The sequence below is a fragment of the Carettochelys insculpta genome, chromosome 7, assembly GCF_033958435.1.
Source record: "Carettochelys insculpta isolate YL-2023 chromosome 7, ASM3395843v1, whole genome shotgun sequence".
Taxonomy (NCBI): domain Eukaryota; kingdom Metazoa; phylum Chordata; order Testudines; family Carettochelyidae; genus Carettochelys; species Carettochelys insculpta.
In genome coordinates, this window is record NC_134143.1 from 57,454,731 (window position 1) to 57,482,265 (window position 27,535).

At 42.1% G+C, this 27,535-nt stretch overlaps 1 protein-coding gene across 1 annotated transcript in view; it reads right to left on the reverse strand.

The window, feature by feature from the left end:
* Positions 1 to 27,535, reverse strand: part of PLPP4 (phospholipid phosphatase 4) — a 97,418-nt gene that overhangs the window by 42,459 nt on the left and 27,424 nt on the right. The window contains exons 2-5 of the mRNA XM_074999765.1: positions 18,732 to 18,840; positions 10,969 to 11,059; positions 5,830 to 5,893; positions 4,369 to 4,493 (exon numbers count right to left, since the gene is read on the reverse strand). Coding sequence (XP_074855866.1) covers positions 4,369 to 4,493; positions 5,830 to 5,893; positions 10,969 to 11,059; positions 18,732 to 18,840 — 389 coding nt within the window. The remainder of the gene's footprint in view (positions 1 to 4,368; positions 4,494 to 5,829; positions 5,894 to 10,968; positions 11,060 to 18,731; positions 18,841 to 27,535) is intronic.

The window sequence follows — 27,535 nt, forward strand, 5'->3', positions numbered from 1 at the left end:
TATTTTGGATTCTTGTCACATTGGTTCACTGGGTACTTGAGATATGGCCCTTTGCCTTTCCATGTGGCAGAAAGTCAGAAACTTTGTCATATTCTTAATGCTTACTAATGAGGGATTGACAAAGCCCAATTCTTCATGCCTTGCAAATTCAACATTCCTACTGAATTCAACAGGTGTTTTGAATGCACAAGGAATTTAGAAATATTGCCTATATGAAGTGAATCTCTTCCTGAGTTATAGGTATCATTTAATGGCAGAGATGGAAAGTCATTTTTTCACAAGCTATTCCAGTTATTTGCACTGAAGAGGAAACAGTAAATTGACTCCATTCTCCTTAGTCCTATGGTGATCATAAGGAATAAAATAACTCAATAAAAATATTCTAGGTTGTCTTCCTGCTAAAGCACATTTATTTAATTAGTCATGAATGTTAGTGACTATTAAAGTATAGAACTGGAAATTGGTGTCATTTAAACTATTGAAAAACTATTCTGCTCTTCTCTTCCAAAGTTTGTAACACAAGCAAACTCAGACCCCTCTTATCCCTCAAGTATTAGCTGAAGGCTAATATCAAATATTCACTGCAAGCATTGCACACAAAAATGATGCTCTGCAAAACCTCTCTTGAAATGGTAAATGCACAAAGCTACTTACAGCAACAGAGGGCTGACAGATACTGAAAAGAACCTTTCTGATTTCATTTCCAGTCTTTATCACTAGCCATCTGGTCTGCTTGCAATTGCTTTACTGAATGTAAAACTAGCATTAGAAGGGTTTATTTCCCGTGCACTTTCCCTGCACTCCATTGTCAAAGGCAATAATGAAACTTAACAAGGAGCCTTTGTGCAGCGGTTACTTTTTAACAGCAGATGAACAAAGAGTCAGGCATTTCTGATTTTTCAATAAATTACATGACCAAACTCTGGGGCACACTTTGCTTTGTGAACCTGACACAGCCATCAAAATGACATCAACCACATGATAAAGGGCAAGAAATCAATTACAGGAAGCTTTCTGTCCACCCCATCAGTATCCCGTGTGCTTGCAAGTTCAATACACTTTTCATTCATCAGCTATCATGTATATGGCTTAATCAAGTGAACTTTATCTATACACTGTATTTCTCCCCATTCAATATCCCAGATAATCATTCTGCTATTGATATCAAATCCAACGTATTCAGACTATAATAGTGTTTACTGCTTTCCGCCCAATCCATGCTGTTTGTTCTACTAAGTGCTGCACAACATCAAATCTGCATCTCCGTCCATTGTGTCCTTTATTCTGATCGGCTTTCATTTCACAACATGACAGGGCTGAACTGTGTCTCACACTAGGAGCATGTTTGCCTTCCTACTGCACCTATTCTCAGGGCAGAATAAACTACCTCCTCACACTGGCAAGAGTGCCCCAGTATGGGGACACAGACTCTCCTTCCCCTGGACGCTGGAGTGACTGCATTGGGAATGAGGAGGAATGTTAGCTAGCTCTGTTACACAGGTGTGATAAGGGGCATTGCTCAACACACTCCACTGATCATTCAGGATGCATTATGCCTTTGAAAGGCACATTACTGACAGCCATCTCCAGTGGCATGGCTGATTTCCTTCACCTCCTATGGCTCTAAGTGTACTGTAACTTATTCTGTTCCTATCTGCTTTACAAGTAATGTAGAAAAGAGTAAATAAAATACAGTAAAAAACCATGGGCTGGTAGTGGGGCCAGCTGGGACCAGTGGAGTGGAGCCAGCTGCCCCAGCTCGAATAACTGACACATTTGATTATCAAGCAACCCCCATCCCCCAGGGATGTCGGACAGCAAAGCTTGTACTGTAGTCAGTAAAATGTAGGAGCATTGGAACATCAAATTCAAAGAGTTGCCTTGCATCTCAGAAGGACTTTGCTCAGATTCAGTGCAGGGTTAAATCTGGTGGTAAAATCTGGAGCAGAACCCCCAAATGAAAAATTCCCCAGGGTAAGAGGTTGCATTGGTATAAAGACTCCATAGCCACAGTTGTCTTACACAAACAATAGCATGGGAGGAAGGGGATGGGTGGGTGCTGATTCCATGCATTGCCTCAGCATCCTTCACAGGTGAGGCCTTGCCCTCAAATCAAAGCTTCCCCATTCAGAGGAGAAGGTAGAATATCATTGTCTACTTTTAGATCAAATCGCTCCTCCCGCTCTGGATGTAGATGGTCTTATTGATTCAGACAGCCGTAACTTAAACACTTTCCTGTTCCGTTGCTAGTGAATCTGGCCAGCTGTTTGCAAAGGACTGCGCTGTTGAAACTTTTCCCCAGAGCTTTTGTTAGTTAATGGTTGTATTTTTACACAGTGTTTTAATCTGCAACCATCTAACTCACCTAAACCCCCATAAAAGTGGTGTTTAAATGCAAAATAGGAATCCCGCATGTCAGTCTGACACTCCAATCATAGAAATGAAGAGCTGCAAGGAACCTAAAAAGTTTATCTAATCCTTTCTGCTGCTGTGAGATGGACTTAAATATACACAACCATCCCCACAGTTGTTTGTTTAACCTGTTCTCAAAACTGTCTAATGATGGGGATTCAAAAACCTTCCCAAGTAATCTGTACAAGTGCTTAAATCACAACAGGAACGTTGTCGGATGGTGCATTTTACACATTTGCTGCTTGCCACACTTAAACCCAGTGGAGTAAGTTAAGGATGAAGCGGCAGCAAGGAAGTTAATTTACAATTATTATGGTTTTTTAAATGTAATTTTACAAACTCTTGTTAATCCTGTAATCCAGATATCTCCCCTGCCGTGCAGAAATTTTGGTGCATACTGGTGTATTGATTTTTTACTGATCTAAAAATGTATCCTAGAATGTTTTTTTCCTGTGCGTCAATCAAATATTTGTTACAAACTACTTTCTAAGTCTTCAGAGCATACAACACTGTCATAATAGCATCAAATGGGACACAATTAAAAACTTGTAGCGGTTTTTGAACTGCTGTGCTTTAGCATAGGATTACCAACAGATAAAACCTGCTGTGTATACAACATCCTTTCAGTCATATCACCTACTAATAAAAGTCTTTGTGATTGGAAATATAACTATCTGAGAGGTACAATAACCAGTGAAGGAAAAAGCTGTTCTCATCAGTTTGGTCTGTGACTCTACTGATGCTGCTCAAAGTCAATTTACAACTCACTGCTTACAAATCTAATATAGTTTTCAAAAAAATCAATCGCAAATGTACACTCTGGCCCAGGGGCACAACCGTAATGTGCTTTGCTACATGGCAGGAGAATCTTGGTATAGGAACAGGAACTGGTTTCTGAGCTGTGAGACAATACAGACCCAAGCACACTACAGCCATGAGGTTCTTATCCTCTGTGGAAAAGTACACTGAACGTCCTCTGGGACCTAGACTCTGATGTCCCCCAATGTATAATATAATATGTTCCAGCACAGAGAAGTCACACTGTAATTCACATCATACTAGCATTGAACTAGTTGACTTGCTGCCATGTTTTAATATGTAGACTTGGCGCCATATTTTTAATATGCTGTCAGAATGGGTCCCTTATTAGCACTTCACTGTATATTTATAGTACTTTAAGTGAGCACACTGTTATCTAAATCTGTAGCAAGTGTAATTCTTCACAGAGCTGAACCACACTCATCACAACCAAATAGTTGAGGGCTATATTGCAAGTACTACAATTTACTTGAGTATAACATATCAGGTACTATCTGCATGCACTGCTCAACATACACGAGCTAGATTGCGGGCCTGTCATAAGCCCTCTGTACAGCATGGTGAGAAGCCACACTCTTCTACGAGCAACCAATGGAAAGAACTGGGCCTCAGTTCCCACTACGCTTCTGCCCAGTGGATAGTCATTTGCTATTAATCTACTGTCTCTCATTAACTACTGACCCATCTGTGCTAGGACATTAAGGGTGGAGTCAATGCGCCCCACCTATCTTCTTGGAGTGAGCTCACAGCTCTCATTTATCCCTGTGTGCTCGGAGCCAGTGACACTAGATAAGAACTCAAGGGTGCAAGTGTAGTCTTATTCCTTTTAACACCCCTTACAGCCCAGCCTATAACACATCTTCTTACCTTGAACAGTTCCTTACTCTGCAGATAGTCCAGATGAATTGAGTGGGACAGCCTGTGGAGTGAGGGAGAGTTCAAGGCAAGAAAGGGTGACAGAGTCAGAGTCTTAGTGTTCACAAGAAGGTGACACCAAAAAGTTCAAACCAGATGTTTTCTGCAAATGTGTTGGAGCCTCTAGCTAAAACCAAGTGCACGATCCATCAGAAATAGCACTGCTAACACACAGATGAGGGTAACATTGTCACAGAGGAGTGGGAATTTGAATGAACTTACAGGAAGAATGGATACTGGGAAAGCTCTTTCTGCCTTCAGAAACCAGATGTGGATCACCTGTGCAGTGCATTTCAGAGTTCATTACTCCATCTGGAAAGCAGCGGTAAAAGAAATCGGGACGAGGTCTACAAAAAACACCATGGACATTTGAAATATAAGAGCTGTAATTATGAATGAACCTCAAAGTGATTATTAAATTTACTGACTATCACACAGAGAGTTCATTTCCTTCTTTTTATCCTTCTTGTGATAGCAATAGCTGGGTCTCTTTATTCCTTTCCTCCCGCCAAACTTTTGTACATATAAGCTCCGTGGGAAAACTTCCAGCAAAGTGTGCTAGCATGTGGTGGTATCTCTGCATTCTCTGTGTTCTGACAGGCTCATTCTTGATGCACATATCTAGATTTGATCCTGAAAGGGAACGTGCAGGGCAACTCATTGCACATCCCATAATCCATCCAACCTGCATGCCATGCTCAGTGATCAATCAAGCTTTCCAACATAGCAATAACTATCACACATGTTCCAAAAGGTTGCACGAGCTATTGTGGGCTCTCTCATCAGTAGCACCCTTACCTGTTATTACTGTGAGAGCGAATGAGAGTCTGCTGGTTAGATTAAAAGACTGGGGGAAAAAAAGGAACTATAGAATTCTAGTCCCAAACTATGTGCTGAGGTCTAGATGGTCAATGACACCAATGGGAGTCAGGCATCTATATACCTTTTGAGGATCTGGACTTGACACCTCAGACAAGTCAATTCACTTCTCTGCTTCAGTTTTGCTATGCGTTGGATGGAGCTAATGACACTTGCCCACATCCCTGGGCTCTTGCGAGGATCTGTTAGTTACATTTCTAAAACACTTGTAAGTGAAAAGTGCTAAGCATTGTGATGGCCATCAGAGCAGTGTTGGGGTGGAGCTGGGAGTGTGTCAAAATACAAGCGAAGATGCTCTGCATGCTTCACCCCAGAAGCTCTTTCAGAAGTCCATTGGTTACCGCACTCCTGGGCTTGGTAATTCTGATGGACAGGATCTCACAGACAGTAGTATACATTATATGAAATGCAAACCCATGAATTGATTTCAATTTAATTGTCTTAGGGGGATCTGGCAGCTAACCCCCCAGCGCATGGCAACTATTCCCTTTACCACCAGTGAAATGTAAATTGGACTCTATACACCTTTTCTATAAGATTGTCTTGCTTGCCTGGATCTTCAGCCTAATCCACCTGCCATGCAAGCTCCAAAAGTTGGCAGCAAAGAATCCTGCAACAGTCAGATGTCACATAATGAAGGTATACATCAACATTTATAGGGGTGAGAAAAGGGTAACAGGAAGCTCTGCTAATCCATGTTCTGGAGCCAGGATTAGTCTTTGTATATAAAGGATTATCAGTTCTCAACATGGTCTTAATTTCTTTGAATGTTTAAGCCATCACTTTCAGCATGACAAGACTTACCTCCCGACTATTAATTTAATAGTGTTTGTGCAGACTCCATTCAGAGCTAGAGCCAAGGAAACCGCTAAAAACAAAAAGAACAAACAGAACAATAAAACCCTAGGTAACAAGTTATAAACTCTCCTGTTACAGCACTTGATTTATGAACTGAAACTTTTAACAGATTGAAATTGGATTCTGTGGCATAGCCGAAAGGTTTTAAAAACCCCATTGTTTCTTTTATTATTGTGGCTGAGAGTAAATTGCAGAAAAGGTAATAATCCTGGTCTCGTCTGTTGTGCCAAAGGAAAAAAGAAACAATTATTTTTGCAAAAAAATAATGAAAAACATTCCTGTTTTCCAGCCACCCATAGTGCAGACTTGATAATATTAATAATACATTAATGAGGAACTTTCTAATAAAATGTCATTCTATTATGCTTGGAAAATATCCTACTCTTCATATTTGTTCAAATAAAAGTTCACCAGTGTTCACAAAGTGCCTGATCTACTGCAAGACTTTCCATTGACTTCATCAGGTTCATAAATTCCTTTCTGCTTGGTTTTAAACTGTTTTCAAGCTGTAGTCTATATTTTAGATACTTGCTATCATGCAAAAACCATTGCATTCTATTTTTTCTCGGCAAGCCTATGAGAGAGGCCATTTACTTTTGGAGAACAGTCAAGACAATGTGACATAATGATTATGACACCTATATCAGGCCATTATGCACAAACTGGAACAGAAAGGAAAGAGTTGAAGGACAACTCTTATAGATGTGACTAAAGCTAGAAGAAGACGGTATCAGGCTATTGTGTCACTAGATTGCTATCCTAATTGTTGTATGCCATCATTATACTAGCATTCACCATTCTGTAGCCACAAAATCCTTGCCTAATGGGCTCTGTACATTGTAAGATTTGTCTATTTTTTCCTTGTTTTAAAGTCCAATACTAAGTCTTTGGAGAGAAGAAATAAAAAGTGTTTAAAGGTGTTTTGACAGCCATTTAAAAGGCTGAATAGTAATAGAGAGGGAGCCGTGCTAGTCTATCTACTATCAAAACAAAAAGCAGTCAAGTAGCACTTTAAAGACTAGCAAAATAGTTTATCAGGTGAGCTTTCGTGGGACAGACCCACTTCTTCAGACCATAGCCAGACCAGAACAGACTCAATATTTAAGGCACAGAGAACCAAAAACAGTAATCAAGGAGGACAAATCAGAAAAATATGATCAAGGTGAGCAAATCGGGGGAGGGGGGAGGTCAAGAATTAGATTCTAATCTAATTAGAATTCTAATTAGATTCTAATACTTGACCTTCCCTCCCCACCCCTCCACTCTCTGATTTGCTCACCTCGATCATTTTTTTCTGATTTGTCCTCCTCGATTACTGTTTTTGGTTGTCTGTGTCTTAAATACTGAGTCTGTTCTGGTATGGCTATGGTCTGAAGAAGTGGGTCTGTCCCACGAAAGCTCACCTAATAAACTATTTTGCTAGTCTTTAAAGTGCTACTTGACTGCTTTTTGTTTTGATATTATTCAATGTGTATATTAATGCTCCTCTACAATAGTTGATGGCCCATGTTCTTTCTTGTAGGTTCCCATTGTTCCATACAGTTCCATAGAATCATAGAATCATATAATGCTAGTACTGGAAGGGACCTTGAGAGGTCATCGAGTCCAGCCCCCTGCCCTCATGGCAGGACCAAGTACTGTCTAGACCATCCCTGATAGACATTTATCTAACATTTATCTAACCTGTTCTTAAATGTCTCCACAGATGGAGATTCCACAACCTCCCTAGGCAATTTATTCCAGTGTTTGACTTTTTCCTAATGTCCAACCTAAACCTCCCTTGCTGCAGTTTAAGCCCATTGCTTCTTGCTCTATCCTCAGAGGCCAAGAAAAACAAGTTTTCTCCCTCTTCCCTATGACACCCTTTTAGATACTTGAAAACTGCTATCATGTCCCCCCACTTTAATCTTCTTTTTTCCAAACTAAACAAGCCCAATTCTTTCATTCTTTCTTCATAGGTCATGTTCTCTAGACCTTTGATCATTCTTGTAGCTCTTTTCTGGACCCTTTCCAATTTCTTCACATCTTTCTTGCAATGTGGTGCCCAGAACTGGACACAACACTCCAGCTGAGGCCTAACTAGCGCAGAGTAGAGCGGAAGAATGTCTTCTCGTGTCTTGTTCACAACACACCTGTTAATGTATCCCAGAACCATGTTTGGTTTTTTTGCAACAGCATCACACTGTTGACTCATATTTAGCTTGTGGTCCACTATAACCACTAGATCCCTTTCTGCCATACTCTTCCTAGACAGTTGCTTCCCATTCTGTATGTGTGAAACTGATTGTTCCTTCCTAAGTGGAGCACTTTGCATTTGTCTTTATTAAACTTCATCCTGTTTACTTTAGAACATTTCTCCAATTTGTCCAGATCATTTCGAATTTTGGCCCTACCCTCAAAAGCAGTTGCAACCCCTCCTAACTTGGTATCATCTGCAAACTTAATAAGCATACTGTCTATGCCAATATCTAAATCATTGATGAAGATATTGAACAGAACTGGTCCCAATACAGACCCCTGCAAAACCCCACTTGTTATACTTTTCCAGCAGGATTGAGAACCATTAATAACTACTCTCTGAGTACAGTTATCCAGCCAGTTTTGCATCCACCTTACAGTAGCCCTTATCGTCCTCTCCCTTCAGTGGTGCAAGTAAAGAAACGTTCTTACTGGTGCAGCAGGGGGAGGGCATACCAGCTCAGAGTGGCCACCTGACCTCCCCACCTGATTCCACTGTGTCCCCGACCCCCATGGTCTTTCCCACCGCTCCACTCCCCATCCCGCACTCCCCAGGGGCGGGATCGCTGGGGACCATATGCAGGAGCTGTTGGCAGTTCTATTTCTTTCACGGCTTCCCCTCACCCTGGCCCCTCAGTGAAGTTGTCACATCTGTGTATGGGGCTGGGGCGGGGTGTTCCAGGAGTTCCACTCCTTTCCCTGCTGGAAGGGGCAGTGGGGAAAGGAGTGGACTTGCCAGCTTTCCCCACCCCTGCACTAGCCCTGTGCCCAGAGACCCAGCTCCACAGAGAAGCCGGGGGCAGTGCTGGGAGCTCTCCTACTTTGCCTGCTGACCATCACACTGGTGTGAGTGGGTGCAGGACTAAGCCTTGTATTCACTTAACACGTATGATAATGGCTGCACAAGGAGCAAAGCTGTGACTCAGAACCAGCATATTCAAACATTTTTTCCTACAGGATCACAAGTCCAAAAGAAAACAATAGTGACAGAGTAACAGTTTCTTTGGGTTTTTTTGTTTGTTTGTTTGTTTACTTGTTTGTTTTCTGGGCAGAGTGCAGTGGGACAGATTTTAACCTGAGGTAAATCAGCCTACCATCATCAAAGTCAGTGGCTCCTACACCTATTCGTACCAGCTGATGATCATGCCCACTACTATTTTGAGTCTGAAGGATCTCTTTGAATGTGATCAGCTCACAAAAGGTCCTGAATTAGTGCAACGACTGAACATGTAGCTACTTTGTGAAACATTAAAAATGTGGTTTCTTGTGAAATTTGGCAGTTTTTAGGATTTTTTTTTTATTATCTGGAAATGTAAGGCAGTCCAAAATAGAAAAAATGGAGAGACTCTACAGTATCCTTGAGCCATGGCGGGAGAATAACCAATGGAGACAGATATAGAACTCCTTTGCTTTTGAAATGAGACACACACAAGGAAAACCAGCGCCATGACTATGTTTTATATGTATAAATGCATGTTCCTCCTGCCTACTAAACACATTTTCATCAATAAAATATCACTCATGATAAATGTAACAACCAACTGCCAAGTACTGGCAGCATCAAAAAAATCCCTATGATCTTTTCTCCAGCTGATATAGTACCAAAATAGATGAACAAACTCAAAGTGAATTCCACTCTTCCAAAAATCGATTTTAGCACTACTACTCTCTACCCCTCGTCTAGCACAGGCAAAAGTCTGGGAAAATATACAGGCTGAAAATCAACAGACTTGAGCTCTACTTCATCAGCAAAAGGGGAGAGAATTCAAGTCATGGAGACTTCATTATGAATGTCCTGCCACTAAACTCCAAATGTCTGAAACGATAGCCTACTGGATCGCACACAGTGGTAGGGGTGAAGTTTACAGAATCAGCGTGAAGGAGCTTTATTGTAGCCAACAAGGACCCAGAGCACAGACAGCTTTAAAAATTAACACCACTGCCTTAAATGGCAGTTGAAAATAAACAGGAATCCACTGTAGCACAGAGAATACGGGTGTGATTCTCACAGATCCTAGCCAATTGGCATTAGAAAGATTTCAGCTGAGTTTCATTACCTTACCCACTAACAACCAGAATCTGCTTTGATCAGTAGAATGTAGAAACAAGGCATGGAACTCTCAATCTGAGGCTACATCTGCACTCCAAGATCAAATCAAATGTATTAGAAATCAATTTTATAATGCCGCTTTTTTTTAAAATTTGATTTTGAATATCCTCAGTTCCCATAGGCTTCCAAAATATTCAACATATTGCTTCCACACTGAAATCACCAAACGTCGACTGTTGCAGCAGTGCATTGTGGGAATCTATCCCACAGTTCCCTCAGCCCTGCATTCTGAGCCAGGAGCCAGGTGCAGCAGTGCTGTTAGTTTCCCGGGTCCCTGCAGTTTGGGGGACCTGGAAAACTGACAGTGCAGCAGCCCTGGTCAGTTGTCTGGCTCCCACTGGTAGCAGGGAGCTGGGGGTCAGGTGCAGCATGAAGCTTTGTGGGATACATACGGGGCACTTGTAGAAGCTAATAAATTCAAATGAAAGACATAGCTCTTCCACACTAGCCTTTATTCGACATTTTAAACTCGAGATTGATGCTATACCTGTCTGTTAATATCAACATTTTTTATCAATATTAGGGCAGGCTAAATTGAGCTAATGACATTTACACTAAAGACAGTGACATTTTAATGTTGAGCTAACTCTTTTAGATTAGATTTTATCTCGTCATGTAGACGCAGCCTTAGAGCTATACGTAACAGAGAGCTTTTTCAAGGGTTAGAATATTAATTAGAACAATACCTGTAGGAACTCTTATGCACTTGCCATTTAAAAAAAATCAATATATTTTACCTAAGAAAGCTTCTTTAATCTCAGTCTTGTCTGTCCTTTGGATAATTTTCACCACAAAAATGACAGCCAATGGTGTAAGGAATGAAATTGCCTGGAAGAGATAACAAATAATCACGTATGAGAGCATCAACACCCTGTCATCCCCACAGATTAATAATTAGTTCCAGTTCGTGCCATTTAGACTGGATGGCTGACTAATCTTTATCGAATTCCTGACCTTGAGCTAAGTGGGATGATTTATGTCTGGAACTAGAGGGAAACAAATATACTTAAAAAACTGTAACTTAATTGTGGGTTATAATTAATTTGTAATTACTTGAAGCTACATTTAAAGTGTCAGCTTCGCAAATGAAAAAGGACAGTCTGTAAAGATCATGACTTGGTGTTGCCAATAACTACATCTCTTTAAGTTTGTGTGTCCTAGAAGTGGGAAAGAAAGTTCTTCACTTTCCCATCCTTTAAGAAAAACATACATCACCTGCAACAATTTAATATTCAATACAATAAAACATATCAGATTGTAGCTGCTGAGCCTGTAAACAAAGAAGTAAGTATGTAACTTTATTTATTGAGCAAAGGTGCCCATGTGCTTAAGTAACTGTAGGATCCAGACCACCGTTTGCAAATTAGACAGTAGAAAACAGCACTGGACCTGTTTCTGACACCCTTGTGTTAAGAAAAATCTCAGTACGTGGGTAGTCCCAATGAATCCAGTTTCATCAGTGGGGCTGTTCACAATGAAATACTACTCAGGATGACAAAGGATGCCAGACATGTGCATTGTATGTGCTGTTTTTCATGCAAACTAGTCCCAGTTAAAATCATTGGTGAAAAACTCACCATAAATATAATGTCACCTAAAATGAGCAAACTATTTAGCAAATTTAACTGGTAGTACATAAAAGCCAGTAGCCTAGTTACTATTTTTCTGCTCCAATGCTTTCTTCTGTACAGCTTCTCCTAAGAGAAAAACACTTCTAACTGAAATATTTCTGAAAACTTGCTTCATCTAGCTAAAACTGTGCTTTTTTCTGGTTTCCAGAAATAACAGGATTATGGGTCACTTTAGAGTCTAGAAATTAAATAGCTGGACTCAGAAATGCATGGGCTCATTGCTATGAAATACGCAGTCTGTCACATATCCTACCCTACTTATCACATATCTCACAAAATCCATTAGTGTTGGAATTTGGCTGTCATTCTTTACTACTGCTCATTCATTGCACTGTAAGAAGGAGGTCTGCTAACACTACAAGTATCAGAGAGGAAGCCATGTTAGTCTGTTTCTTCGAGAACAACAAGAAGTCCTGTGGCACCTTACAGACTAATAGATATTTTGGAGCAGAAGCTTTCGTGGGCAAAGACCCACTTCATCAGATCCATCAGGTACATCTGATGAAGCGGGTCTTTGCCTACGAAAGCTTATGTTCTGAAATACCTGTTAGTCTATCAGGTGCCACAGGACTTCTTGTTACTAACCTGACAGTTACTTCAGAGTTGAGATGGGCCTGAGTTTAAAAAAAAGCCTCATATTTATTCCTTGATTTTCTTGTGTTGAATAGTGCTTTTCTACACAAGAAAACCCACTTGATACAATCAACCCGCTTGTGGAGTAAGATGCTACTCAGAGGCTGTGTCTAGACTAGCCCCCAACTTCGAAGGGAGCATGGTAATGAGAGCGTCTGGAGATTACTAATGAAGTGTTGCGGTGCATATGCAGCACTTCATTAGGCTAAATCTCCCCCGTAGCAACTTCGAAGTGTGAAACTTCAAAGTGCCAGCTTGCTTGTAACCATGGGTCAGCCGCAGGTACTTTGAAGTCCCGTCACTCCCCAAAATTTTGAAGAGTAAAGGGACTTTGAAGTAGCACAGGCACTTTGAAGTACCAGTGGCTGACCCGCAGCTACACACAAGCCAGCACTTCGAAGTTTCACACTTCGAAGTTGCCGCGGGGGAGCTCTAGCGTGCTACATTGGTAATCTCTCGATATCCTAATTACCATGCCCCCTTTGAAGCTGGGGGCTAGTCCAGACACAGCTAGTGTGAATAAAGATAGAAGAATCGAGCACAAACTTTTCAGAGTTTGGGGGGGTGGAGGCTTACATTTTTTTTTGTAATATTTTTTCCAAGTCTGAAAAAGTACATGGAGCTGACTTTACTGGAGCATTAGGGGACCAGCACCTTATGATTCTCTCACATACAGTACAAGTGTACTGGGCTGGAGCCAATAGCAGGTTGTTTAATCTTGGTCAGAAATTGGGGAAGGGGAAATACACAACTTTACTCAAGGGGTACAAGGTACATCATTGTTTATTTTGCACCATTCTTGTTTGGCAAAGGAATTTGCAGTTAAAATCTACTTTGGATACAAGTACATGACTCTCATGCACCTTAACAACACTCTAATTAAAGGAAGAATCTGGTCTTTCACTGATGGATCACGTTGCAATAAATGTTTGATTGTAAAGAACCAGTCTAGATTCTTGTGAGGAGTGCCCTTCATCAGGGATGCTGCTCATCCAGCTCAGCTACAGCAGGGAGTTAATTATATTGCAGAGCAAAGTAAAGTGAAAATAAGCTGCCTGGGATGTTTTAAGAACCTGAAAATTAAACTGTAGATCATCATACTGATTTGTCTGCCATGCGAGCTTGGACAAGCCATTTAACCTGGGCCAAACTGTACTATATTTACTTACTGAGTAGAATCTTACCCTTGGAGTAGTCTCTTTTTAAATACAAGACGGAACAATTGATAGAAACTTGGGAATCTGTGTCAAAGAGGACTCTGTGTCCTCATTCACCTTTCTGTAGAACAAATAATACCCAATGCTCTGAGGCAATGTTAAGCTCTTTTAAATCATCAGAGATAGTAGTATAGAAGGCCAAAGCACTTATTGCTGTTATAATATATCCTGGGCCAGATTTCAATCTCTTGTGTCCATGCAACCCCCTTGACTTGAGTGAATAATAAAGGCAAAATTGAGGACAGGCAATGGCTCCCTGTTTTTACACTTTATTAAGAATGCCATCAATTTTTGTGAAGGGCACCTTTTGTTTCAGTTGAATCGCATATGTGGACCAGTGGCAAAATGCAGTACTAAGAATGGGATTTATTTCTGGTACCCTAAGAATGCAAATATCCCCATCACTCTTTGAAAACAGATATGAAACCCTATCATTAGAGACAGTGAAAAAATGGTCAGGGTAAAATCTAGAATTATTATGTCTAAAAGGAAGGTTCTCTACAAAAATCATGTGCTTCCCATATTGAAGAGCATGTCAAACGATAACCCCAGTGATAGTTTAATAACTTATAGAGATGAAACAAGAGAGACAGAAATCATCTGAATAGGCAGGAGCAGCAGAACACAGCATAGAAGGATAGAAGTAAAGCAGAAACTAAATTCAGAATGTTGCACAATCAATATGGTAACACTACAGATTTCACATATTTCTAACAAATTGATGGATTTGTGCTGGAGATTCAGAGCTGTTCATATTTGCAACTCATTGTGTTGGCTGTTATTGCTCGTTTGAAAACATCAGTTGGTAACCCCATGCTCTGGGTGTCCCAAAACCTTTGACTGTCGTAAGCAAGGACTGGTGACAGGAGATGGATCATTTGATAATTGCCCTATTCTGTACATTCTCTCTCAAGCATCTGTTGGAAGACAGGAGAATAGGACAGATGGACCATTGGTCTGTCCCAGTATGGCCATTCTTATATGAGGAGATCAATTTACTATCAGTGCATTATATGCATAAGCTCAGCCTGACCAGCAAGAGATTCTCTTTTGCTTCCACAACAGAACCGTGCAAGCTCACAGCTATAATATATATCACAAGGGTCTAGATAATAACACCCACTCCCCCCATCATTCTGTCACATTTTCTTTTCCTACAGTGAAAACTTCTAATATTGCTGTGATGGGAGAGACACCAATAAAAGTCAAGCACATTCATTATTCATCTTGACAGCCTATGGAGGTTGCACATATCTCCCAGAAAGCACTTGTGGTTGTCTCTGATTACTTCAATAAAGTCCATTGACACACAAGGTTTGATTTGTGTGCCGAGAAATACTGATTTTCACTTATGTGCTGTTTTATTGCTTGACAACATTTTTAATAGTTTAGAGTAACAGTTTGTTTTCATTCTCGGCCCTGTGTAAAGGGCAGCATAGGTGTGTGGTACTGGAAGCAGGGTGTGGAAGGAGTTATGCTTTTCCTTATTCCAGAGCCTAGTACTGTGCTATTAGTTATACCAGAATACTACCTTTCCATGACATCTTAGTCCCACTGGCTGGTCTGTTTAAGGGCTGGAGCCAAAGTTTGGGAACTCAAGCAGGGAAGTATGCACACAGGTAGGTCAGGTTATGATGCTGTCGTTCTCAGCGTATGTGCCACTATGGGCTGCACATTTGGCCTAGTGTGTGATACGTGGACCGCATCCAATATTACCTGTACCACCCTGGTTAAGTCACATGGGCTGAAGCTATATGCTGATTAGGCCACAGGTTGAGAACCATTGGAGTGGGCAATTTTTTCTATTGTTTAGAACTTGGAGTGGAATCCACCTAAGTATACAACTGGTACTAAGTAAAGCGCTTGCTCGTCTTATAAAACAATTAACAGATAGGTAAATGCCTTAAGCTACATGATGCTGTGCTGAGCAGTTCCTGGGAGGGGCAGTTTCTCATCCTTCAGTGGGAGCAGAGGGTACTCAGCATTTTGCAGAGTCAGCCAGGAATAGTCCCAGGCCTTGAAGAAAGGGAGCAAGGAAGAAGTCCCTTCCAGTTCTTCCCCTTTGCCAACATGCAGATTTAGCCTAACTTGAGACTGGAAAAAGACCATTCATGAATTTCCTCTAGATTTTTAAAACCTCCCCAGGTTCTCAATGTCAGACTTTGTAACAAATGCTGAACAAACCTTTGTTTGCAAATTGATTTTAAAATTGGTTTACGACACTGGTAACGGGCAACACCTTAAATTCTAAAATCAAATAATAGATGGTGGGAGAGTGTCTTTTTTTAAATTAAAGAAATAAAATCAAACCATTTAGAAATTATCTATCATTTCTCAATTCCAGGAGTCACTTACAGATAAGTTGCCCTTTACTACTTGGACTAGCCTTAAGCCAATCAGAGCACACAGTTGTTGACTCATGGGCCTAGTCTAGACTTATCAGCACCATCGACCTACTTCGCTTACTCAAATAGCGTAGCAGAAATCAGCATACTGTGGTGTTTTGTGTGCAGTAAGGTCAATGGGAGCTGCTCTCCTTTTGACGCCAGTTACTCTTCTCATTTTGATGGAACAGTGGCATCGACAGGAAGGAGCTCAGGGGTCAATTTATCACATCTACAGCAGACACAATAAATTAAGAGTCGGTGGATCAATTGCTTCAGCGTCAATTCATCATGTAGTATAGACAAGGCCAGAGTCAAGTTACTGACTCAGAGGCATTGGAGGTTTTGGCTGTTACAAAGTATGCCAAAAACTGGTATTTGGAGTAGGAAAATGACAACGATCAAATGTACCATTCTTACATTCCCGCCATTTACCACTCACTGAATGTTCCCTATGACATATAATGCATTATCTTAAATACTTCCCCCATGGTCATCTTATTTTTAAAGTGATTTTTCACTAGGCTGCAGCCCTGGCACAGCTATTCACTACTGCCTTAATAAATCATCAACTATATGCCCAAAGCAAATTTTGAGCAGGATTCTGTCTCTTTTGAACATGGAGATTGGTACCTTACTCCACCCATTTCAGGGGACTGCTCATGAAACAGGATGCTACTCTGTGAGTAAAGTCAGCAGAATTAGGATCCTGGATACATCACCCTACGAACATAAGTACGGCTATACTGGGTCAGACCAAAGCCCCATAACCTGTCTTCTGACAGCATCTAATGCCAGATGCTCCAGAGGGAATCCTATCATCCATTTCCAGCCTCTGACAAAAGGCTAGGGGCACCATTCCTTCCCATCCTGGCTAATACTCATTGATGGACTTAACCTCTGTGAATTTATCCCTTTCTTTTGTGAACCCTGTTAAAACCTTGGTTTTCACAACATCCTCTGGTAAGGATTTCTACTGGTTGACTGTACACCATGTGAAGAAATACTTCCTTTTGTTTGTTTTAAACCTGCTACATATCATTTGATGATCCCTAATTCTGATATTCGGGGAGCAAGTAAATAACTTTTCCTTATTCATTTTCACCATACCTGTCATGATTTTATAAACCTCTATATATCACCCCCAGTCTTCTCTTTTCTAACCTGAAAAGTCCAAGTCCTTTTAACCTCTATTCATACGGCACCTATTTCAAACCACTAATAATTTCTATTGGTCCTTTCTGTACCTTTTCCAGTGCCAGTATATTGTTTTTAAGATAAGGCAACCACATCTGTATTCAGTACTCAAGATGTGGACATACCATGGATTTATACAGAGGCAGTAAGAAATTCTCTGTCTTATGTGCTATCCTTTTTTTATTATTCCTAACATTGTAGTTGCTTTTTTGACTGCTGCTGCACATTGAGTAGGGCTTTCACAGAGATTCTCTTTTTACACTGTCCAATTTTTTTTTTCATTTCAACTGGGATATAAACATTGTTCACCCTATTGTGATTGGAAAATCCTTAATCAGACTTCCTCTTAACTCAGTAATAACTGTACCCTGGGTGATTAAACATCATGGACTTCAGTTTCTGAATTTGTTTGGATACAGTACAATTATTGTCTTGTAAACAAGAAACACAGGTTATCAGCTACATAATTAAAAATATGTATTAATTTCACATGAAGTCTCTTGTCCAAAGACAAAAACCATCAAATTTCATCTTTTGCCTTGTCTTCCTTCAGAATTGTCACTGACCTTAAATACAGAATCACAAGAAAAGCCTGGCCCAGTGAAGTCAGTGGCAAACTTCCTTTGACTTCAGGGAAACACGAATTTCCATTCTGGCATCACACTCATCTTTGAGGTAATTCCACTCAAGCTTGTGGAAATACTACAGGGCTGAATTCACTCATGGAATTATATCCACTAACTTCTAAAACTATACTGCTGTGTATGTGAGGTAATTTGTATGATGGGGGTACCCACTGGGAGGGACTTAGATTAAATAACAGCCATTTCTCTCCACAGAAATTCTGAGTGCTTATAATTTAAAGGTACCTTGATATTAGTTGCTTCCACTAGCCTAAACTCTTGCTACATGTGCATATGAACTCTCCTGTGTTTGGCAGGTTGAACAACAGCTCTGTCATTTCAGGTTAGGGCTAGGATGCTTTGTAGCCGGTTTTTGTGATATACTGGACACCCTCATCTCCCACTGACCCCTTGACTGACCACAGAAAAGCAGGCTAAAGGACATGTGACTATAAGCAAATCACAGTGTAGAGATTTGGGGTAACATTTTCAAGGGCAGTAGGAAAGGTAATTTAGGAGTCATACATCCATTAGGGAACCCTTGCTTAAATCTGAAACTGCACCCACTATAGTTATAGAATTCGGGATCCAGGACTTCTGCTCCCACAGTATTGTTCATAGTGTTTTTTGCTTAGGATGCTCTGTAACATTTCTTCTACTCTGAATAAATTCAGGCTTATGTGGGTTTGAATCTTATTGTAATCTGAAGCCAAGGAACAGCCAATATTTACACGTTTTCCTGTTATCAAATGAAAGTGTGTTTAGTGTACAGTTCATGTAGCTGACAAATGATCCATTAAATCTCTGGTACTTACAAACATGAGGCGTGTAGGTACATTGTCTGATTGTACCAAAGGATTTTTATAGAGCCAGATCTCTTCGGGTTGGATAACTCTCTGGAATGGATCCAAAAACTCTGTAAAACTGAACATAACAACAAAAGAATTTTTTCCAGTTCAGAAAAATGAAAGATATTAAAATAATAGCCCTTGCAGAAAACTGTCTGCAAAACTAATTAACATACTACATCCATTAATCATCCACTCATATTGCAAACCTACAGCACTGCGATAGTTATATAACTTGAATACATACACACTTGGCAAAATCATTTCAAAAATTACATGAACTGTACCTTCTATAAGAGTATCTTAAACCGCACTCAAGGAGATAAATTATCATTATTTGCTGCTCAAGATACAATGCTAGAACAGGATAGCATAGGAAGAAAGTGCCAGACTCACAAACAAGCAAATTGATTAGTCACGGTGTCCAAATTTCAAGTCCTGGAATCCAAAGTTTGCGGTTCAAAACCTAGAAGTCCTGTGGTTATTGGGCAGATAGAAAGATACAATGAAGGGAATGTCTTCCCTTGACAGAAAGACCAGGGTAATCTTTACAAAACATCTTTTCCAAAAAGATATTTGTCCCCTAGTAAAAGCCAGCTGGTGACCAATTTGGATTTGGAATATGGGCAAGTAACAGCATCTAGCCTTTGAAAATGGAAAGAGCTGTTACAGGTTGGACTTCCCACGTCCGGAACCCTCAGGTCCTGACTAGTCTCTAACGAGGAGATTTGCTGGACCAGGGGAGGACCCCTGCCTCCAGCCCACCTCCACCATGATTCCAGCCTCATTGCTGGCAGGTGCAATCCCTTGCCACCAGCCTCAGCTCCAGCCCCACCGCTATCAGCGGTGAGCTCCAGCCCCACCTGTGGCTCTGCTTTTGAGGGCTCCAGTCCCAGCCCCCCACAGAGGGCTCTGGTCCTGGCCACAGCCCCCACACCCTCAGTGAGGGCTCCAGCCCCACCCCCTCCATCCCTGCTGAGGGCTCTTGCAGGATGGGGAAAGCCATGTATATTCAGTGGGAGATTTTGAAAGAACCAAATGGCACCCTAAGTTTTAAAACAAACAACTCCCCTCCACACACACTTGTCATACAATATTTTTCTTGTTGCTCAAGTAGGGTTTGATCAAGCCTCTTAAAATACTTGAGCTAAACTGATTAAGATGATGAAGATTTTTATTATAAAATGCTTTATGGAGATTTGATTATTTATTTATTTAAAATATTTTTACCCCACCTCTCTATTTCAAATATTTTAGGCAGCTTACAAAAATTTTTAAAAATATAAAGACATATAGAATAATGTAAAAATACTAAACTCCAAACAGACATTAAACCTATTAAAACATCTCAAATGAAGGATCACACACACAAACACCAATAAAAATCCAAGTAAAAAGGGTGGCTTTAACCTGGCACCGACACAATGTTAATGCTGGCACTATGCAAATATCCTGGGGAAGAGAATTCCGTATCCTGGGAGCAAAGGCTAAGACTGCCCTCCTCCGTGTTGATGTTAATCTTATTTCCCTAAGTGGGGGAACAGTAAGAAAACACAGTCCTTTAAATACCATGGACCCAACCCATTTAGGGCTTTATAGGTCATCACCAATACCTTAAATTGTGCCCGGAAACATACTGCAGCACTGGCATAATGTGCACTGCATAACGAGCATTAGTTAAAACTCGGGCAGCTGCATTCTGGACCTGCTGAAGTTTCTGAAGGCTCTTTAAAGGCTGTCCCACATAGCGCGCATCACAGTAATACAGCTGAGATGTGACAAGAGCGTGACTCACTGACCAAGTCATGCTTGTTCGGGAAGAGTTACAGCTGGAAGATTAGATGAAGCTGCCCAAAAGCACTCCTAGCCTCCGAAGAAATCTGACTTTCAAATATTAAGAAAGGGTCCAGAAGGATTCCCTATCTGTGTACCTGTTCTTTCAGGGGAAGAGGAACCCCGTCTAAGACGGGTACCATGCCACTTTCCTGAACACATGAGTTGTGTCTACACTAGTCCCTTCCTTTCAGAAGGGGCATGGTAATCAGCGAGGTTGGAAGATGCTAATGAGGCACTTCCATGAATATGCAGAGCCTCATTAGCATAATGGCAGCTGAGGCAATTCGAAAGTGTTGACAGGGGCTGCCCGTGTTGACGGGGGTCTTTTGAAAGGACCCCCCCCAGTCTTCGAAAGCCCCTTCTTCCTAACAACAAAAGCAAGGGCCTAATGTAGACACAGCTATGGTCTCCTGATCCACATGACCTCAGACTTATCTGGATTCAACTGCAGCTTGTGAGATTTCATCCAGTCCATCACCGCCTCCAGACACGGGTTTAGAACAATCCTTGGCATACCTCGTTCCAGTGTCACAGGGAATTAAATCTGGCTATCATCTGCATATTGGTGGCACTGTCCTCGAAACTCCTTACGACTTCTACCAGCGGCTTCATATAGATGTTAAACATCATAGGGGATGATATGGAACCTTGCAGAACTCCATAGCACAATTACCATTGAGTTGAATAACAGCACCCTAGTTCCACCTTCTGAAAACGTCCCAACAAGTATGACTGGAACCACTACAAAACAGTGCCTCCAATACCCTACTCTCCCAGATGTTCCAGAAGGATATCATGGTCAATGGTATTAAAAGCTTTTGAGAGGTCCAGGAGAATTAACAGCACGCACTTCCCCTGTCTGCTTCCCCATCTTGGTCATTCACCAGGGCAACCAAAGTGGTTTCAGTTCCAAAGCCTGGCCTAAAACCAGACTGTAATGGATATGAATAGTCTGTTTCTTCCAAGAATGCCTGAAGTTGCAATGCCACCAGTTGCTCAAGCACCTTGCCCAAGAACGGAATAATAGCAACTGGGCAATAGTTATTCAAGTCATGTGGGTCCAGAGGAGACTTTTGAAGTAGCAGTTTTATCACTCCCTCTTTCAAGGCATCTGGAACTATACCAGATCTAAAAGAAGCCTCTGGATCCAACTAGTGATTTCTTCTCAGCTAGATTTAATAAGCCAGGAAGGGCGAGGGTCAACAGAGCATGTGGTTGGATGCACTCCTCCAAGCACCTTGTCCACATCCTTGGTCTGCAATGACTAAAAATGTTCCAAAGAAGAATGACTGGATTGTGCACTCACCACATTCTCTACCCCATTTACATGGCAACCAGAGTCCAAGTCAGACTGAATGTAAGCAATCTTAGCTTCAAAGGGCTTTGCAAACTGATCACAGTGGGAAGCTGAAAGTGCCCCCATTTCATCATAAGTGCCACACTGCAACAGGCCCTGCGCCCCTCGAAACAGCTCTGGTGGATGGCTTTGAGCAAATGCAATACATATAGAAAAACAGTTTTTCTTCACTGTCAACACAGCTACAGAGCAAACTCACAATTCAGTTCTAACCCACAGTCAGTCACACTCAGCTCTGGTTCTCCTCCAGTGGCGCTCTCTAGCCATTGCACAGACCATTTTGCCTGGGTCCACAGAGAACCAGGGAGAGAACTTGGCTCAACTAGCTTAAAGAGGGCACTGAGGAGAATCATGTCAACTACTCAGGCTACCTCAGTGTTCCATATATTAACTAGAGCATCACCAGGACCATTTGTCATAACAGTTGAGTAATCTCTGAGGGACCTCAAGAAGCCCTCTGGGTCCATTAACCTCCTGCCTATGCAGAGGGGAAGGTCAACAGATAGTCTAAATTTGACAAGGTAGTGCTCAGTCCATGACAAAGGGAGTATAACCACATCCCTTATCCCAAGAGGAGAAGCGAGTGCACAGAAAGCACACTAAGGACTTGCCAGACACCCACCACATCTGCAAGAGATGCAGCAAGGACTGTCACTCTCGTGTGGGTCTTCATAGTCACAGTAGACGCTGTAAATGAAGTCCTCAATTGAAACTATAAAGGGCGCAATCCATAGTCTATGCAGACTGAAGGATGCCTACTACTACTACTATCCCAAGAACTCTATCACTCTTAGTCCAAAAGACCAAATCAAGCACGTGACCTGCAACATGCATTGGGACAGTTAGGTCTTGTTATAGTCCTAATGTTGTCATAATATCCATAAAATCTCAGGCTGGACTAGACAGGACAGCCTCGGTGTGAATATTAAAGTCCCCAAGACCAAAAGCCTTCGGGTCCTCAACACCACATCTGAGATGACCTCAGGCAGCTCAAGCAGAGCATCTTCCGTAAAAGGAGGTGGATGATATACAAGCAGAATACCCAACCTATCCTGACCACCCAAAATCAGGTACAAGCACTCAGATCTAATACCTTGTTGAACCAAGGCCAGGGTCAATGAGATTGAATCCTGACAGACAATTCCACCCCCACCCCTCACTCCTCCCGACTACTGAGCTGTGGCTAGCGCTGTACTGAGAACCCAGATGAGCACAATTGGGAAAGGTCAAAGCCTTCCTCCACTCCCAGCCAGGTCTCAGTAATACAAGCCAAGTCAGCCCCTCTATCCAGGATTAAATCATGGATGACAGTTGTCTTCTGGGATACTGACCTGCTATTCAGCAACAGCACCCTCAAGTATGATGGCCAGGCATAAAGGTTCCCAGAGTCATTGAAGCTGGAACAGGACCGGAACAAGGAATTGTACACAACTGCTGAAATCTCATTCTTCTTGGCTGACCATTCCCAATCTTATTACCATATCTCAGCCTACCTGTTACCACTTCCACAGTGCTAGCTAAACCCTTCCCCTCAGCCACCCCATCTTTGCCAAACACATAACAAAACAAAAGAATAAACAAAATCCTTCTTTGACCTTCAGTATGAGCAGGAAGGGAAAACTTCCTCTCACCAAGAACCCTCCCCTGGCCTCCCTGCTCTCACTGGAAACAGAATAGACCACCACATGAACATGTGTGCTGCTCTCCCCAGCACCCACAAACACACACAAAAGTTACAATTTACCATTCAACCACCACAACATCCATCCTCACCCTCAGTCTACCCAAAGGGGAAGCTCCCTTTTGCTCGCCCCTTCGGTGTGACCTGCCAGCAGCAGTGGCCTCCTGGTTTAAAGCCTGCCCTTACTAATGGCTGCAGGCAACACCTGCAGCTGAAAGTCCTTCGTCCAAATAAGCAGGCTTCTTACCCAGGAGATATTGCTGCCACATCAGGGCAAGGTCTTTCCACAAAGAGGTGGGTGGGTGGGGGCTGGGAAAGATGTTAGTCCTTATTTCCAGGCCACAACCCTTCCTCCTCCTCCTGTGGCTATGCATGAAAACCTCTGACATCTCATGTGCTATGCAGGTGGGCAGTCCTCTTTGAGAAATATGTGATTTGCTAAGATTGAAAAGAATCATTTAAGAAGGTCTGACTGTGACACAATGATGCTGCCCAGTGGTTGTGAAAAAACCGAGAACTAGCCAGACCCTGTCCTCCTGCCTGTTGAAAGTGGAGGCGTGTGCACACGCACACGCACACCATTCATCAAAGCTAAACAAAGTGCTGGGATCCAGTTTGACCCAGGTCGAGTCAGGATATGTCTACATTTGAGCTGGCAGGTGTGATTTTCAGCTCCTGTACACATACCTGCGCTAGTGCTGCTCATGCGAGCACCCAAAAATGAAAGTGTGTCCTTGACAGCACAGCCAGCAAAATGGAACAGCGGCCCAAAAATGTAGGCAGAGGTTTAGAACTGGATGGTATTTAGGGCAAGGGGCTGCATGCACTGCCAGAGCTGGGGTTATTTTGAAGCACTAGCTCAAGCAAAGCTACCATGGGTACATCTATACAAGATAGGCCTGGTGCCTCACAGCTCCGATGAAGATATTCTCTGTGGTGAAAAAATTCTTTCCACTCCCGTAGCTCTGTAGGAAACACCATCCTCCCATTGTACTGCAAATCTGGCTGTAGAGAAGCATATGTTAGCCATGCCCAACTCACTTCATATGGGTCTGAATGTTGAAAATGTGGAAAGGCACCAGCTTGGACAGACTGCAGATACCTGCCTCTTCAGCAGCTTGCTGTGAGTACGGCAGTGATTATGTCTCTATCAGTGGTCAATCTGGAGAACTGCACTCCTCTACACCAAGCAGCTTTCAGAGCCCAGGACAAAACACATGCGAGTTGGAGGTGAAGCATCCTTGGTTGAAGCATTCAGGGGTAGAACTACGTGATTTGGAAAGGATAGGCTCATTCAAGTCATTCTGGGGAAGTTGAAGGCCTCCAAGGATCACAGTTCTACTATATCTAAGGCACTTCACACCCCTGATTGTGAAGTGGAGCAGCAAGAATTGCTCCTGAGAGTGCTTATCCAGACCCATCTAGACAAGCACACCAAGCAGTGAAATAAAAGCTGCTGCTAGAATTTCAGCTAATATATTTGTCGTAATGTCACATCTTAAATGACATCTTCCCTGGTGGTCTCACTGACCCAGTGATATGTTGCTTCAAGGCACTGGAAAAGCTAGACATACCAAGGGATTCCTTCAAGCACAGCCACATTCTTTGATATCGCTAAGCCTGGATGCATTTCCTCAAGCTACAAAGACCAATGGATACACGTGCATTGATGTTTCAAGGCAGTGCTCCTGGCACCTAGTTGTATGAGCATGCAAGCACCTCTTGAAATGTGTCACATTAGACCATACATTTATATAAGCACACACTGGATTGTATGAACAAATGACAGCACAACTAAATGACAGGCTGGGGGCTTTTTGCTTCTTTACATCCTGTCTCCTTTTAATTAAACATTTGTCTGAGAAGTTAAACAAATGTAAACAAATACAAATGTATAGTTTCCTTTGGAACCAGTCCCCAACCATGCTGCAAATGCATATTAAGTCATAAAAATTACCCCATTAAAAATAATGCACAGCACTATATATGCAGAGGACAAAAAATTATAATAAATAAATGTTGTTATATTTTGGCTCTACAATTTTCTGTTTATTAAGCTTCCAAAATTTTTGTAATCTTCTAAGAACAGACTTAATTTTGTCTTATCACCAAACCAACAATTATAATTATGTAATTAGTAATGAAAATCCTGTGTCCAGATAGCTTATTAAATTTGATTATGAATATGTTGCTTCCCTTTTGTGTACTCCCTTGTTTCTGTGAAATATGGTCACGCACCACATTGGAGCCTAATGAACAAAAAGGAAAGCAATTTGCTGAAATTGAACAACAATTAATTAAACAGTCATAACTGAAGCAAAGGAAGTAGGAGTGGAGGTGGACATTATACGAGCAATAAAAGAAGAAACAACAGACTCAGAGGGAATGAAACAAAGGGACTGTATGAGAAAAGAAAATCACATTTTTTGTATAGAAAGACCATTTTTTTTCTTACCAGTTCACATCACAGGTCGGCAACAGGATCTAAGAATTCTGCAGCTTTGAACGCGTACATCCCAAAACACGCTAACGTGGAGACACTGGTTTCCTGCTACTGAATGATTTATGTCCCTTGGTTCTGTTTGATGGTGAAGTTTATTATTACTCATAAGCTAACGCAAGCTCGTTTGGATGAGTATGTATATCAGTAACAGATGACTATAATTTTTTTTGCCAGGACTTACATAAAGAAAAATGGTTTCTATATATTTTGTAGTATAAATCAAAACTTCAGCACAAAAGCTCATGTTTTCTGAGTAGAGGTCCAGATGAACACTTCTGGGGGCCAGGGACTATTGGGTTTTGTGAGTGCTTTAGGCACTGGTGTGGGGCCAAAAGTGAGGGGTTCAGCGTGTGGGAGGGAGCTGCTCTTTGAGGTAGAGGTCAGTGTGTGGGAGGAGGTGGGGGGTTCTGATTAGGGGTGCAGGCTCTGGGATAAGCTGGGGATGAGGTGTTTGGGTACAGGAGGGGACTTGAGCCTGAGGCCAAAAGATTTGGACTATGAGGGGGCTCAGGGTAGGAGGAGGGATAGGCCTGTGAGGTCTGGGTGAGAGTTAGGCTACAGGAGAGGGTTCTGGGCTGGGTCAAGAGACTGGGATGTGAGGTTGTTACCTGGATCAGGCCCCCTTTGGAGGCCTGGGCCTTGCGGAGCAGAGGGAACAAATGGCTATGTGCACCGTCCTGCACTCGCCTGCAGGCACTGCCCCCCACAGTCCCTATTGGCCATGACCCCCAACCAATGGGAGCTGCAGGGACAAAGCCTGGGCATGCGGGAAGGAGATGTGTAGGTGGAACTTTCTAGCATTTGCAGCACCTGCCCAGTGGGGGTGGGGGCACAGCAGAGTTCAGAACTCTCTCCCCGCAGCACCCCACGAGGCAGGGGCAGAATGCAAGGAGATTAGTGGCTTCAGGGCCCAGCACCAAGGGAGCCCAGAAAAGCAATCTGCTCTTTTGGCATCCCACAGTTCTTTCTAGATGGCCCTCTTAGGCCCTGGGCCCTACGCTCCAGACCCTAAAGCCCTTTTCTTAATCCAGCCCTGCCTGGGGGGTAACTTAGAAAATGTGTCCTTTATTCTTAAAACCAAATATAGGATTTACTTTGCTTTCCTCTCTCCCTCTCTTTTGGTACTTTCGTAGGTTTGGAAATGTACAGCATTTGTTAGTAACAGTCTAATAGACAAATGGATGAAATGTTCAAAAAAGCCTGCAGCCAACACCTTAAGTGAAAAGAAAGACCCCCATAGGCCTGGATGAAACCCTTAGGATATTTTAAGAAGTGTAAAGGAGTTAAGCATTCCAATCCCATTAAAACTAAAATGAAACTGAGTGCCCAGTTCACACAAGCTTCTTTGAAAATCCTAGGTTTGGGGTTGACCAATACTTTCCTAAACTGGTATG